Here is a 17,454-nt window from a genome sequence, read left to right as displayed (position 1 = left end):
ACAAACACAGACACAAACATATACACACACATACATATATATATATATACATATATACGACGGGCTTCTTTCAGTTTCCATCTACCAAATCCACTCACAAGGCTTTGGTCGACCCGAGGCTATAGTAGAAGACACTTGCCCAAGGTGCCACGCAGTGAGACTGAACCCGGAACCATGTGGTTGGTAAGCGAGCTACTTACCACACAGCCACTCCGGCGCCTATGAATATATATGAATTAATAATAAGGTACCAGAGGCTCTGAATGAGACAGAAATGCCACCCTTTCATCTCTGATTAAGTGATGTAAATGAAAAATAGAAAGAATAAAAAAAGAGAAAAAAATTATTCAAGTTCTTTGGGGTTTTTGGTTAGTAATTTTGTCTGTTTGGATTTGTCTAGGATGCAGCAACTGCACCGAGCCCTAAGTCAGGTAAAAAGGCCTGGGGAGCTATCGGCAAAAAGGTCAGTGCTAGTAACATAGCTGTGAAGGCAGTTGGTAAACCAGGTGGACCTAAAGCTGCTGGTGGACCGAAACCAGCTGGTGGACCAAAACCAGCTGGCGGACCAAAACCAGGTGAGTAACTTTTGTTTTCCATCCAGTTTTGATTTTATGCTTGAAGAAATGGCATATTTTGTTTTGGTCTTTCACTAGTTTTTTTCTTTGACTTTTTATAGTACTTTTTATAGTTGTAGCATCAATGACTATTGAAGCAGAAACATGTGCCTATCACAACTGTCCTTATGTCTAAAAATAATGATAAATAAAATATCATCATCATCATCATCATCGTTTAATGTCCGCTTTCCATGCTAGCATGGGTTGGACGATTTGACTGAGGACTGGCAAGCCAGAAGGCTGCACCAGGCTCCAATCTGATCTGGCAGAGTTTCTACAGCTGGATGCCCTTCCTAACGCCAACCACTCCAAAAGTGTAGTGGGTGCTTTTACGTGCCACCGCATGAAGGCCAGTCAGGCGGTACTGGCAACGGCCATGCTCAAAATGGTGTATTTTACATGCCACCTGCACAGGAGCCAGTCCAGCGGTACTGGCAACGATCTCGCTCAAATGTCTTTACATGTGCCAGGAAGGTGACGCTGGGCACAGATGCCATCATGATTTTGCTTTCGCTTGCTCCCAACATGTCTTCCCAAGCCGAGTTTCGTGTCCAAAGCTAAACAATAAACAGACTGTCTTTTCTTTGACCCTTTAACATTCAGATCACTCAGTCAAATGTAACGCTTATTTATTCACATTGTTTTGAGTTAATTTCACATTATCTCATAGCTTTGAGATTTTGATGATGTCATTGTTTATTTATAGAATGACATGTAGGGTAAGCATGAGAGGCTGGTTTCTGGCTGATCTGAATAGAAAACAGGTAGAATTGTTGTTGTTGTTGTTGGCACTCTGTCGCTTACGACGTCGAGGGTTCCAGTTGATCCGATCAACGGAACAGCCTGCTCGTGAAATTAACGTGCAAGTGGCTGAGCACTCTACAGACACGTGTACCCTTAACGTAGTTCTCGGGGATATTCAGCGTGACACAGTGTGACAAGGCTGGCCCTTTGAATTACAGGCACAACAGAAACAGGAAGTAAGAGTGAGAGAAAGTTGTGGTGAAAGAGTACAGCAGGGTTCGCCACCATCCCCTGCCGGAGCCTCATGGAGCTTTAGGTGTTTTCACTCAATAAACACTCACAACGCCCGGTCTGGGAATCGAAACCGCGATCCTATGACCGCGAGTCCGCTGCCCTAACCACTTAGGCTGGATATTACCAGTTTAAATGCTTAAGTGTTAAAGTCATGCAAATACATACATACATACATACATACATACATACATACATACATGGTGGCTGTCTACTCATTAGACAGGCCTGACCATCACTGACAAGTGTGTCATCAGTGCTTGTGATGAAGATGATGGCATCAGAATATTTTATGTTAATTTGTTGAATTGTTGATGTTGTTGCTGTGCATTGTTATGGCATTACATACCTGACTAAAACCGTTTTGGTTGTTCAATCATTGTCATTGTTGTTGTTGTTGCAGCTTCTACACCTGCCAGTCCGCCTCCGCCTCCGGCTGCTGCAGAATCTGAATTTATTACCAATTCCAAAATGAAAGGTAAAAATTAAGCACTTGTACCCTGACTATAAATTCTCATTTGTACCTTATAACCATAGGTGTTTTTGGCTATACCAATAAATTTACTCGAAAATAAATTTACTTGAAAACCAACAAATTTAGTCAAAAACCTAGAATTACTAAGTTTTTTGAAGGAAGAGCAAAATGAAACTGATGTGGATTCCTTAAATCCAATCTATTAGTGGCACAGTAAAAATCTGTAAGACATTCCAAAAAACTGTATGAATAGAAGCACACACTTGGGCGTGTGCATTGACAGCTCAGCCAACATACCAACTCGACTTCATATTTACAAATGCTGGGAACTCTCTTAACTCAAAAAGTCTTGTTGCTTTCTTGAACTCTCTCAAGAACTTATATAAAACTCAAAGAAAAAACATACATACATGCACATACATACATACATACATACATACATACACACACACACACACATACATACATCTACAACATTGTCATTTAATATAATGTTAAGAGTGTACTGATAATTAAACATTAATTACTTCCATATATTTCATCACTTATTGAAACTACTCATGAATAGAAAGAGAGTGTTTCTATTCTTTTGAATGGTGTAATTAAAATTTGAAATTTAAAATTAGCCGCATTCAGTTAATATTTGATATTATTGGTTATGTCATTAAACACACATTACTTAATTTAGAAAATTTAAAGCATATAATTATTTTTTCTTTTTCAGAAAATAATTCTATTTTCATTAACCCTTTTATGATTAGATTTCTGTCTATTAATTTTGAAAATAATTAAGAATTAGGAGGTGTTTTGTAAATTAACGTTTTCATTGTCATTGAGTTGGTGATTGGAAGAGAATGTACAAAACATGTTCTTACATAAAATTATGATGGGAAGTTTTAATTTAAGTACAAACATGTTAAAAACGAAAGATTTTGTATCAAACAACTTGAAGTAGACTGAGGCAGATTGAAGATAGAAAAGAATAAAATCATATCATATAGTACAAACACAAACAAATACCTAACTAACTACCAACCTACCTACATATATACATACATATTCTATATAAAGTATAAGAGAAATTACCCATAACAGGTAACTTCTACACGCTAGAAGGCAGTCCAAAACGACCGAAGACCACAAAGTAAAACATTTCAAAGGGAAGAGAAAATAAAAAATTTTACCTTATTTTTAACAGTTAGACCTATAGGTTTCGGATTTTTTTAGTAAATAAAATAATTTACTAGGCAAATTCTCTTCAGTAACCAGCAGGAGGTGCAAATGAAGGTAGCGACATCAAACTCACTTATTCACCAAATGCCACATATCAGAGGAAGCTCTCAATAATAACGGTGTAGCAAAACGGTGGTGCCCCAGCATGGCCACAACTTTGAGCTGAAACTAATAAAACAATATATATATATATATATATATATATATATATAAGTATTTGAAAAAATGAATAGAAATGGGTCTTCTGATAATTTTTACCACTTTAATAATTAGATGTTTATAAGTTTGCATATATCTTGTTTCTTTATTGCCCACAAGGGGCTAAACATAGAGGGGACAAACAAGGACAGACAGAGGGATTAAGTCGATTACATCGACCCCAGTGTGTAACTGGTACTTAATTTATCGACCCCGAAAGGATGAAAGGCAAAGTCGACCTCGGCGGAATTTGAACTTCGAACGTAACGGCAGACGAAATACCGCTAAGCATTTCACCCGGCATGCTACCGTTTCTGCCAGCTCGCCGCCTTGTTTGCATAAGTTTGCATATATCGTCAGTGGATCATATACCCGAAAAAGAAGCACACTCTAAATGTTAGAGCAGTAAATGTATTTATATGAAGTTAATTATTTGGACAGTTATAGAGTGAGCAATGATTTCTCATCCATAGATATATATATATATATGTGTGTGTGTATACATATATACATATATATATGTGTGTGTGTGCGTGTGTATATATATATATATAAGTATTTGAAAAAATGAATAGAAATGGGTCTTCTGATAATTTTTACCACTTTAATAATTAGATGTTTATAAGTTTGCATATATCTTGTTTCTTTATTGCCCACAAGGGGCTAAACATAGAGGGGACAAACAAGGACATATATATATATATATATCATCATCATCATCATCATCGTTTAACGTCCGCTTTCCATACTAGCATGGGTTGGATGATTTGACTGAGGACTGGTGAAACCGGATGGCAACACCAGGCTCCAATCTAATTATATATATATATATATATATATATATAGATAGATAGATAGATATACACACACAGGTAAGTGCAAAACAAGGTGAAAAAATAGTACTTGAATACCAAAGGTAGAGTAATATACTCTTATTTATTTATTACAATTGTTTGACGAACAGGAACATGAAACTCTTAGTACCAGTTCCATGATAATTTTGCAGCTGAAATAAAGTACACACACACACACATAATATATATGTATATATATGTATGTATATACATTTAAATACACATATAAATGTTAATCTCTGTTTTATTTTCCCATTAGATGATTCTATTGTGAAACCACTAACCATGGACAGTGTGAAACAGAACAAGGCATACACAAAGATCTCCAGCAAGAGAGACAAAGAAGTTGATTCTTTAAAGAAGAAAAACGAAAAGGTTGGTATTTTAGATGACATCCCAAAATATGGCCATACAAATATGTTCGCAAATCTTCCCTCATTAGCACACTACCAGCTCAGACTTCACTCATCGACACACTACAGTTACTCCTTCCATTCACCAACATTCGAATGCTTAACCCGAAGAAAATTCTGACTGGGCCCCACTTGCAAGGTCTTGTGCTGTCTATTGTGATATGAAATCACCATGTCGCGCACATATGGTTGTGATGCATGTGCCTGGTGTACCCTTATCAGACTGGTAGTCATGATGGATATATTGGGCTTCATATATTTTACCCTAGTGTCACTTTGATGGCATACCCTGCTCTCTCACTCAATAATAATAATAATTATGATAATAATAATAATAATAAAAGATGGGCTACAGCAAATATTTTGCTCAATACCAGAGATTTGCTTGTCAGTTGTTTGACCTTAACCAGTTGAGCATGTCCCTTGGTGTCTGACGATATGTGCATCTCTGATCATGAGCAGAAGTAGTGGGGGAGCATCATAGCCATGTGTTGAGAGGAATTCTTTAGGGTTTGAATAATTCACCTTTGGAAACATGGGTGTTTTGCTCAACATCTTTAAACAAACCTTATTCAGGGACCTTTTCAGCAGGATGGGCTACTCAACCTGAAAAAAATTCTAACTGGGCCCCACCTGCGAGGTCATGCGCTGTTTATCTTGATATGAGATCACCATGTCGCGCACATATGGTTGTGATGCATGTGGCTGGTGTACCCTTATCAGACGGGTAGTCATGATGGGTATAATGGGCTTCGTATATTTTACCCCAGTGTCACTTTGATGGCATGCACTGCTCTCTCACTCAATAATAATAATAATCATAAAAAAAAGTAAAAGTGAATACAGCAATGCATGTGTGTTGTGATGAGCCTGATGATTCTACCATGATGTATTTGTTCTCTTAAAAGAAATATATTATAATGACATTACTCTTGTGTTTTTACCTCCTGCAAAACGCAACAGGCTCAGTCAAATATGAAGACAAAGATGAAGGGTGAAGAAACCAAGTTGAAAAGTGCCAACCAAAAGAATGAGAAAAAGGCAGAGAAAAGTGGCAAAGATGAACATGATAAAGTGGTGAAAGAGAATGAAGAAAAGGTTTGTTTCTTCTCCCAGTTGACATTTTATTATAGTCGATCCACTTCACTATCTGATGATTACATTTTTATCGTTTATTGCTTTTGAATGCACAGAATGTTGTGTGTGTATGCGTGTGTTTCTGTGTGTATGCACGTGTGTGCGTGTGTGTGTGTGTGCACATGTTTGTGTGTGTGTATGCATGGGTGTGCATGTGTGTGTGTGTGTGTGTGCATGTGTGTGTATGTATGTGTTTGTGTGTGTGTGTGTGCATGTGTGTGTATGCGTATGTTTCTGTGTGTATGCACATGTTTGTGTGTGCGTGTGTGCATGTGTGTGTGTATGCATGTGTTTGTGTCTCTGTGTGCATATGCACGTGTGTGTGTGTGTGCGTGTGTGTGGTCATCCTCATCATTTAATGTCCGCCTTCCATGCTGGCATGGGTAGGACTACTGCCATGTATATGCACGTGTTTGTGTGTGTGTGCGTGTGTGCCAGTGCGTGCATGCATGAATGTAAGCACGGAAGCTTACGCTCACTTATACACACACAAATACGCATACACACACATTAATTATTTAATACTTTTCGTCACTTCACCATTATTTCCATTTCTTTCTTTCAGCTCTACAAACTAATTTTCCGTTAGGCTGACACACTTAAACATTTGTTGTACCCAATTTCCTTCTGCATATTTCCGTGTTCTTGTTTTCATCCCGTTTTGTCTGACATCCTTTTGTAGTATCATGTCTTCATGGTACCATTCACTTGTAGTATTTATCATAAAGAAGCTACCGGCACCCTGAGGTGAGCAATCATGTTGACAATGTGCTAAAATTGCTTTGACCTTCAGCAAACAACTGATGAAGGAAGAATGGTATCCATGATTCTTATTTCTTTACTGCCCACAAGGGGCTACACACAGAGGGGACAAACAAGGACAGACAAACGGATTAAGTCAATTATATCGACCCCAGTGCATAACTGTTACTTATTTAATTGACCCCGAAAGGATGAAAGGCAAAGTCAACCTCGGCGGAATTTGAACTCAGAACGTAGCGGCAGACGAAATACTGCTAAGCATTTCGCCCGGCATGCTAACGCTTCTGACAGCTCGCCACCAAATGGTATCCAAGATTCTGTCTTTCCTTGTCCCATGGTTTTTACTTGTTGTCTGTCCTTAATTCTACACACACACACACACACACACACACACACACACACACACACACACACACACTCATTTCTTATTCTCTGTCCCTTTGTTCTATGTCTCTCTCTTTGTCTCTGCAGTTCAACCAGCTCCACAAAGAAAATATGGATAAATACCTGAACTTGTGTACTGAACACTACAACGCAGAGGGGGAAATATTCAAGAAATACACCGACTCGCTCCATGAATGTTCTAAAACAGTCGTAACCAACAGCCTAGAGGAGCTGAAGAAGAAGTTGCAACAGATCCATGACAAAGAGGTGGAAGCAATGAATAAAGAACTCACTAAGAGAAACAAGGAGGAGCAGAAGGCCGTTGGCAAAGAGACAAAAGACAAGGAAGAACTGGCAAGGTAAAGCTTTTGTCTTAGCAAGGTACAATGTCTCTTTGTGGGGGGGTGGGGAGCATAGAAAAAAAGTACCAGTTATACACTGGGTTGATGTAGTTAACTAGTTCACATTTCTTTAATTAGTTGCTGGCCTTGTGCCCATATTAGAAACAGATCTTTTTTATTATTAAAACAGTGGTTGGCGTTAGGAAGGGCATCCAGCTGTAGAAACTCTGCCAAATTTAGATTGGAGCCTGGTGCAGCCATCTGGTTTCACCAGTCCTCAGTCAAATCGTCCAACCCATGCTAGCATGGAAAGCGGACGTTAAACGATGATGATGATGATGGAAGGCGGCGAGCTGGCAGAATTGTTAGCACGCTGGGCAAATTGCTTAGCAGTATTTCATCCGTCGTTACCTTCTGAGTTCAAATCCCACTGAGGTTAACTTTGCTTGTCATCCTTTCGGGGGTCGATAAAATAAGTACCAGTTGAGTACTGGGGGTTGATTGAATTGACTTGCACCTTCCCTTGGATTTGCTGGCCTTGTGTCAAAAGTTGAGATCATTATTAAAATGGTGGATAAGAACGATGATGATGATAATGATGATGATGATGATGATGATGATGATGATGATGATGATGATGATGATGATGATGATGATGATGATGATGATGATGATGATGATGATGATGATGATGATGATGATGATGATGATGATGATGATGATGATGATGATGACGACGACGATGATGATGATGACGATGATGATGATGATGATGATGATGATGATGATGATGATGATGATGATAACAATGACAGGTAGTAGTAGTAGTGGTGAAGGTAGTGATTATGGTGGTAGTGATGATGTTGATAGTGGTGATGGGCGTGATAGTGGTGATGGTGGTGGTGATGGTAGCAGCAGTGATGATGATGATGATGACATGAGAGACGATGATAGCGATGGTTGTGGTTGATGATGACAATGGTTGTGTTGATGTCCAATTATCTCTAATTCATTGTTGTACATCTCTTTCCAGGAAGAAACGTGAACTGAGTAAAAAACTGATTGATGGCATTGTTGCCGAGAGAAACAAGGTAAGAAATTACCTGTTAGTATATATGTGTATACATATATATATATATATATGCATATATATATATATATATATATATATATATATATATATATATATATATATATATATATATATATATATAAATAGATATATATATATAGATATATATATATATATATATATATATATATATATATATATATATATATATATATATAGATATATATATATATATATATATATATATATATATATATATATGTATATGCATACACATTTATATATATATATATATATATATATATATATATATATATATATATATGTATACACATTTATATATATATATTTGCACATTCACATATATCCACACACATACAAATTCAAATTCATGCATTCTTGTATCTATAGACATACACACACACACTTACACACAGACATTCACACATGCACACTGAGACCTAAACACATTCTCACACTCCTACATGTATATATATGTATCCATGTCACACACACGCACATACCCATATGCACGTGCACACACACACACACACACACACACACACAAATGCACACAAATTCATGCATTCCTACATCAATATATATTTCCACATAGCTACAGACAGGCATACACAGATTCACACACTCATATATATATATATATATCTAACCATATCACACACATACATGCACACAGTTAAAAAATAACCCAGCCATTACCCAACTTCACAGACAACCAATTAGTTTAACATTGTGTCTTTAATAAAACTCGTTATTAATTTTTCCATATCTAAAAATCTAATAAAAATAATGACCATGGTTTAACTTTTCCAAGTTTCAAGTGTTTGCTTGCACTAAAATTTCAAGAATATCTTGGAAGTTTTAAGAATTCTAAAGAAATTCAAAATATAAAATTCCTGCCACATTCATCTTCAATTATCTGTTTCTGGAATGGTTTTAACACTTTGATTTTTGAAGTTCTATTTTTGTTATAATTCTTTGAGAATGAGTTTACAACAATTCTTGTAACTGAAGACCAGATAAGGACAGTGTACAGTGGTCTAACATTTTATTTGTCTTTAGGCATAAAGAAATTCCCAGTCAAGAATAAGCCATCGTTCACCCCAGCTCTCTCTCACACATACATACATACATATTGTTGTTGGCACTCCGTCGGTTAGGACGTCGAGGGTTCCAGTTGATCCGATCAACAGAACAGCCTGCTCGTGAAATTAACGTGCAAGTGGCTGAGCACTCCACAGACACATGTACCCTTAACGTAGTTCTCGGGGATATTCAGCGTGACACAGAGTGTGACAAGGCTGACCCTTTGAATTACAGGCACAACAGAAACAGGAAGTAAGAGTGAGAGAAAGTTGTGGTGAAAGAGTGCAGCAGGGTTTGCCACCATCCCCTGCCGGAGCCTCATGGAGCTTTAGGTGTTTTCGCTCAATAAACACTCACAATGCCCGGTCTGGGAATCGAAACCGCAATCCTATGACCGCGAGTCCGCTGCCCTAACCACTGGGGCATTGCGCCTCCACACATACATACATACATACATACATGCATACATGCATATATACATACACGCACACACGCGCGAACACACACACATACATACCATGAATTCATATTCATACCAATAATAATTGAAGCACTAAGTTTTGTTAGTAAATGCTTAAAGGAGAATCTGGATAAACTGGGATTTTCAGAAAGAGAAATCAACCGGTTAATTCATACATTACAAGTGCAATCTGTGAGTGGAACAGTAAAAATATGCAAGACTTTTCTCAAGTTCCAAATGTGAATTTGTCTGTGTTAACTAGATCTCAAAGATGGAGTCTTGTATCTTTATTGGAAACCAGCTCCCTCTTCAGTGGAAGATTTCTAACAATTGCGGGTGACACGTAAAAGCACCCACTACACTCTCTGAGTGGTTGGCGTTAGGAAGGGCATCCAGCTGTAGAAACTCTGCCAAATTAGATTGGAGCCTGGTGTTGCCATCCGGTTTCACCAGTCCTCAGTCAAATCGTCCAACCCATGCTAGCATGGAAAGCGGACGTTAAACGATGATGATGATACATGATGCCGGTCTACTGGTTAGGTGAGCATGGTCATCACTGACAAGTGTCATTAGCACCTGTGCAAATGACTCTCACTAACTCCCATGAAGCCCAGAGACAAGCAAAGGGCAAGACATCCAGCTCAGAAGAGCAATAGCTCTTATATATAAGTTAATCTTCTACTTGCAGAGATGTATGGCTTAGTGGTTAAGGTGTTGGATTCCTGATTGTGAGACTGTGGTTTCGATTCCTGGACTGGGCGACACATTGTGTTCTTGAGCAAAACACTTCATTTCACATTGTTCCGTCCCACTCAGCTGGCAAAAATTAGTAACTCTGCAACGGACCAGCATCCCATCCAGGTGGAGAATATATATGTCATGAAACTAGGAAACTGACCGTTATATGTTGGTATGACAGGTTATCATAGAAGTCGCCCAATGTGCCATGCAGGTGGGTTGAACCTGGAACCATGTGGTTGGGAGGCAAGCTTCTTACCACACACCCATGCCCATACCTAGTTATGAAAAGGGTTAATTGAAAAAAAATAATTAATTCTTTAGGTTTTTGTTTTATAAAAAAATCTCATTAAAATAACTTCTCTCATTTCAGTTGAAGGCATTGAAAGAGCAACAAGAGAAAGTCTTGGATAAGAATATGGAGAATTTAATAAAAGAGTTTGATAATGAGAAATCAAATGTAAGTATCATATATTAAAGAATAGAATTAATGTTAGTTTAATTTAGTCGTGTGTGTGTGTGTGTGTGTATGCACATATAGTAGGGACCACTTATTGTGATCATTAAGAGGCAGGTTCTCTCAGGTAACAATAACTAGCTGACAAGTGGAAGATGCAACAATGTCCTGTGTCTGACTGAAACCAGCAAATTTTGATAACAATCACCATTTGATAACATTATGAGAATTAGGTGACTTCCACCATATACATATATACCTACATATATATGTATGTATGTGTGTGTGCATGTCTATATGTGTGTGTGTGTATGTTGTGTTGTGTAACAGTGAGTGAGAAGCAATACTTAGGAACGCCCTCTGCATGAAAATTTAAGAGTAAAGTCAAAAGGTAACATGTTTGGACAGAACAAGCTGAGAAATTTTAATTAATTAAAATCTACTCCTTGATAATGAAAACAAATTATTACATTAATGAGTAATTGTAATAAACAAAAAAAAAAAAAAAAATCATTGTTAAGGAGAATTACTTTGTTTATTTTTTTTTACCCCCCCACCCAGAAATAGTTCATTAAGATGATTGTTCTCGTTACTAAGAACAATCATCATTGATTAATCAAGACGTTTCTTGGTTTACTACATCAAATACTATACAACACATTTTATATATATACGCACATACACACACACACATACACACACACATACACACACATACATATATATAAACACACACACACACATATATATATATATATATATATATATATATATATATACAGGATGTCTCATAGTCATAGGATTTGTGACTGTAGTTATTTTACTCTTTTTCCCTGATAAATATGTCTTTCAGTCCTTGTTACTTGCATCATTTAAATGTTTCAAATCATTATGCAATGCCCTCTATCTATCCATCTACCTATCCATCTATCTATCTATCTATCCATCCATCCATCCATCCATCTATCTATCTATCTATCTATCTATCTATCTATCTATCTATCTATCTATATATATATATATATATATATATATATATATATATGTATGTATATATGTATATATATGTATATATGTATGTATGTATATATATGTATGTATGTCTGTATATATATGTATATATATGTATGCATATATATATATATATATATATATATATATATATATATATATATATATATATATATATATATATATATATATATATATATATTTATATATATATTCACGTACATGTATATCTATTATGGCCAATCTTACCAATTGGTTTTGCACTAGGCATTCGACAAAATGTTAGGTAATAGTCCGTTTATGTAACCCTGTGCTCATCAGAGGTAGCTGTTATATATATATATATATATACATACATACACACACAGAAGTGTGTGTGTATATGTGTGTGTGTGTGTGTGTGTGTGTGTGTGTGTGTGTGTGTGTGTGTGTGTGTGTGTGAACCAAATTCAAACATGGTTTGATTTTTACATTTTATTTTGGAATTTTTTCAATTTACATCATTATGTATTACAATATTACAAGACATGTTCAGGTTTTATAAAAGTAGCATAGTAAAATATACAATTTTTCTTATATAAGCTGTATATTTTCTTGTTTGTAAATGTTTATGTAGTAGTAGCATTAATTAAGAAACAGCTAATATGCCTCACAATTGTAAAATCAGACAGACCACATCAAAATTTGATCGTCTAGTAGATTTATCAATACACAATTTTACAAACCCTGAACTATATGTATATAAATATTACTTGTAATAAATTCTAGAAATGCCTGTAACCATTTTCCACTAATGTTTTCATAATGCTGTTTGTTATCCATTTCACTAAAATTTTTGTATCCACTGTTCCTTGTTTCAGACTAACTTCATTGAAATTTACCTCATGTGTTTTAAGCAACTAGTTTCACTGAAATTTTATGCATGAAATTGTTTGTTTGTTTGTTTGTTTGTATGTATGCATGCATGCATGGATGCATGGATGTAGGCATGCATGGATACATGTATGTGTGTGCGCATGTGTGCACGTGCTTGTGTGTGTGTGTGTGTGTATACATATATATGTTTGTTCAGTCTTATTTCAAGATTTCTTGAAATACAGGGTATTTTTGTATGTATGTATGTACCAGTAATTATTCGTCTCCTTTTAGTGTTGCTGTGTCCTTATCCAGAAGACACTTATTAATTAACAAATTATTTTACTCTCCTCACTAAAATTTATTTCTTTCCTTACCTAGCAAAAGTTTCATGTGATAGCACATCACCTTCTAACCAGACTGCACCAGACTTGGCACCACAAAAACCAAATATGTCACTGCCTTTGCAACCAGAGATATTTTGTTTAAACTGGCCTCCTTCTTTGAAAGCCATCCAACATGTTCCAAATTCAGTATTATTTCAGCAGTTGCTCTTTAACCTGTTCGTAAACATATTTATGAAGCATATTACTTATGCCATCATTGTCACCATCATCATTGTCATCATCATCATCATCATTGTCTTCATGATTGGCGTTGTTTTAATATCCACTTTTCCATGGTTGCACGGATTGAGCAGAAAATTTATTGGGGGCAGATTTCCTTCAACAGGATGGCCTTCCTGTTGACAACCATCACCTGCTTCCAAGCAAGGTAATGTTTCCCCATGGCCAGATATGTATTCACAGAATATTAGCAATGAGTGACACTGCTTGTATGACAAGGACAATCGTTTACAACACTCACACAATGTGAAGACAAGGAGACACAAACATTCATGCACTCATACTTATATATATATATATATATATATATATATATATATATATATATATATATATATATATATATATATATTTATATATATATATATATCAGAATAAGCAACAAGGATATTCAAGGTTAATGCAGTACGATCGTTTCATGCGACTCCATTTATTTAAGCAATGCGAGCATTACATTAAATGTAAAATGCAGAGCAATCTTCAGCTGCACAAAGATACAGAAAATTTACTGAAATTTCATTTCAGTAGAAGGACATATTATTGTAACTACATAGTGTTTAAACGCTGCACCAGGCTCCAATTTGATCTAGCAAGGTTTCTACATCTGGATGCCCTTCCTAATGCCAACCACTCCGAGAGTGTTATGGGTGCTTTTTATGTGCCACCAGCATGAGGGCCAGTCAGTTGGTACCTTCACTGACTATGCTTGAATGGTGCTTTTTATGTGCCACCGGCACGGGAGCCAGTCAACAAATTTATTTTACTAAATTGTTCATTATTTTCAAAATTAATTGAAATAAATCAATGTATTTCAACAGAATTGTGGTAAGAAAAAGGTTAAAAGTGCAGAACATCTGTGCCAGTTCCATGCAAACTGTACTTGTGCCAGTGCCACATAAAAACTCCCAATACACTCTGTAAAGTGGTTGGCATTAGGAAGACCATCCAGCCATAGAAACCATTCCAAAACAGAAGACTGGAGCCTGGTGCAGCTCCCCAGCTGTCCAGCTTCTGTCAAACTGTCCAACCCATGCCAGCATGGAAAATGGACATTAATTGATGATGATGATGATGATGATGATGATGATGATGATGATGATGATGAAACATGTCAGTCCTGATCAATTAAGTCCTTAGACAATCATAATAATGAAGATATTAATGAAGATATTAATGATGATGATGATGATCATCATTATGGTTGCTGTAATCCCCACCCAATTCTCATTTCCATCATATTCATATCAATGTTGTTGATAATGTTTTTCTAGCTACTGACGATGATATTGTTGTTGGTGGTTTTCATTAAGGGTTGGCTGGATTTAATCACATCGACACCACAAAACCACAGAAGTCCCAAAAACCTTGCACTCTGTCTATGTACTCAAGGATTTGCCCACATGCTAACAATACTGTGTTTGATTTTGTTCTAGGCTGAAGCTAAGATAAAGGAGGAGATTGATGGAAAATTGAAGAAAGCTAATGAGACTTGGTCTTGAATGGTTATTGTCTATTATTTCTTTCCCTCTCAAAACTTCCTTTGAAACTCCTTTTTTTGTGAATCCTTCTAACCTTAACCCTTTTAACTCCTAATTTTTCTTTTTAACACATCTTAACTTCCCCTATTCCCTCAGTTCATTCTAATTTTCTTTCTAACCCATTATAACATCCTATTCATCTCTAAATCCTATTTCCTTTTCTGATAAAATCTTCTCTTTCCCCGTCATCAAATAATAATATTAATCCTTTTTACTAAAGGCACAAAGCCTGAGATTTTGGGAGAGGGGACTAGTTGAGTACGTCGACCCCCAGCACTTCACTAGTAATTATTTTATTGACCCTGGGAGGATGAAAGTCAAAGTCAACCTCAGCAGAATTTGAACTCAGAATGTAAAGATGGACAAAATACCATTAAGCATTTTGCCTGGCGTGCTAATGATTCTGCCAACTCACCACCTTTCAAATAATAATTATTTCTTTATTGCCCAAAGGGGGCAAACATAGAGGGAACAAACAAGGACAGACAAAGGGTTTAAGTCGATTACATCAACCCCAGTGCATATGTAGTACTTATTTAATCGACCCCAAAAGGATGAAAGGCAAAGTCGACCTTGGCGGAATTTGAACTCAGAATGTAGTGGCAGACGAAATACCACTAAGCATTTCACCCGATGTGCTAACAATTCTGCCAGCTCACTGCCCTTTCAAATAATAATAATAATAACAGAACAGAGAATAACATACAGGAAGTGAACAGTGAACGAGTTGTTTAAAAAAATGAGGAAGGGGCATCAGGTTTACTGTTGGTAAATTTCAGGAATCATGGAAGATTTGAAGAATATAGTGTCTCGACAGCTAACAACTGGAGTGGGTTGTTTAGTCCATACCTCAGCAATTCTGAGTGTGAGACATGGAATTCAAAGAGGTGTCCAAAGCTGTTATTGGAAAGATGGTGGATAATCTTGTGGGTGTTCACCAAGTCAGTTTTGTCCATGTCCAGGGAAGCAAGACATGCAGAGTATGGCAGATGCCTAACCACAGGTATTTGTCCAGTTGTACACTTCTGAACAGTTTCCAGCCATATACGTTTTTCCTTCTCACTCTTCTTCTGACAAACAAACACACATACATACACATGTGTATATATATATTTCACTGTTTTTTTTTTGTTTTTTTTTTTGTTATTTATTATTCTTTTCCTTTTTCTTCTTCAATTTCATTTTTGTCTTTCTAGGCAGAAAACACACTTTTGAAAGATTATGAGGAGAGGATGCAGAATTTAGCAATTGATTTTGCATTACAGAAAGTCAACAGCAAAGATAACATCACCGCTATGTGAATTTTTAGCCAAAAAGAAAAAAAAAAAGAAAAATATATAGGCAGACCCTAAGCCACCACGACCACCATGACCACCACCACCACCACCATAATCACCATTACTACCACGTGTACCACTAACTGCACTGTTTATCATCACCATAATAATAATAATAACAATAATAATAATAATAATAATAATAATGATAATAATAATAATGATAATGATAATAATGATAATGATAATGATAATAATAGTAATTATAGTTATAATAATAATCACAATAAAATGCAACGGTAACAACGACTATAAAAGCAACAACAATATACAAAGGAAATGAATAGAACTCTCGCAACAATGAGTGCTTTTAAATAAAGTATATATATATATATATATATATATATATACATATGTATATATATATATATATATATATATATATATATATATATATATATATATATATATACATATATGTACCAGCATGACCGCAGCCAATTGACTGAAACACATAAATAAAAAATAAAAAAAAATATGTATATATATATACATACACACACATACACATATATATACATACATATATAAATAATATATATATATATTATATATTGTTTACATAAATATGAAGATAGGCATATATGCTTATATATATTTCTCTCTCTCTCTATATATATATATAAAATATATATAACTATATATATGTCTATATCTATATCCATATATCTATCTATCTATCTATCTATCTATCTATCTATCTATCTATCTATCTATATATATATATATATATATATATATATATATATATATATATATATATATATGTATATATATATGTATATATATATATATGGATATATT

The 17,454-nt window shown here is 35.6% G+C and overlaps 1 protein-coding gene across 2 annotated transcripts in view; it reads left to right on the top strand.

The window, feature by feature from the left end:
• Positions 1 to 16,647, top strand: part of LOC106870488 (1-phosphatidylinositol 4,5-bisphosphate phosphodiesterase beta-1) — a 64,546-nt gene extending 47,899 nt beyond the window's left edge. For both annotated transcript variants that reach the window (XM_089359466.1, XM_089359467.1), the window contains exons 26-34: positions 401 to 575; positions 2,056 to 2,130; positions 4,672 to 4,787; positions 5,789 to 5,923; positions 7,196 to 7,467; positions 8,483 to 8,540; positions 11,200 to 11,286; positions 15,209 to 15,277; positions 16,510 to 16,647. In XM_089359466.1, coding sequence (XP_089215592.1) covers positions 401 to 575; positions 2,056 to 2,130; positions 4,672 to 4,787; positions 5,789 to 5,923; positions 7,196 to 7,467; positions 8,483 to 8,540; positions 11,200 to 11,286; positions 15,209 to 15,274 — 984 coding nt within the window. In that variant the 3' untranslated portion in view covers positions 15,275 to 15,277; positions 16,510 to 16,647. The remainder of the gene's footprint in view (positions 1 to 400; positions 576 to 2,055; positions 2,131 to 4,671; positions 4,788 to 5,788; positions 5,924 to 7,195; positions 7,468 to 8,482; positions 8,541 to 11,199; positions 11,287 to 15,208; positions 15,278 to 16,509) is intronic.
• The last annotated feature ends 807 nt before the right edge of the window (positions 16,648 to 17,454 follow it).

Source organism: Octopus bimaculoides, chromosome 11 (assembly GCF_046866305.1).
Source record: "Octopus bimaculoides isolate indiv1 chromosome 11, ASM4686630v1, whole genome shotgun sequence".
Lineage (NCBI taxonomy): Eukaryota > Metazoa > Mollusca > Cephalopoda > Octopoda > Octopodidae > Octopus > Octopus bimaculoides.
This window is presented reverse-complemented; position numbering and strand designations above follow the sequence as displayed.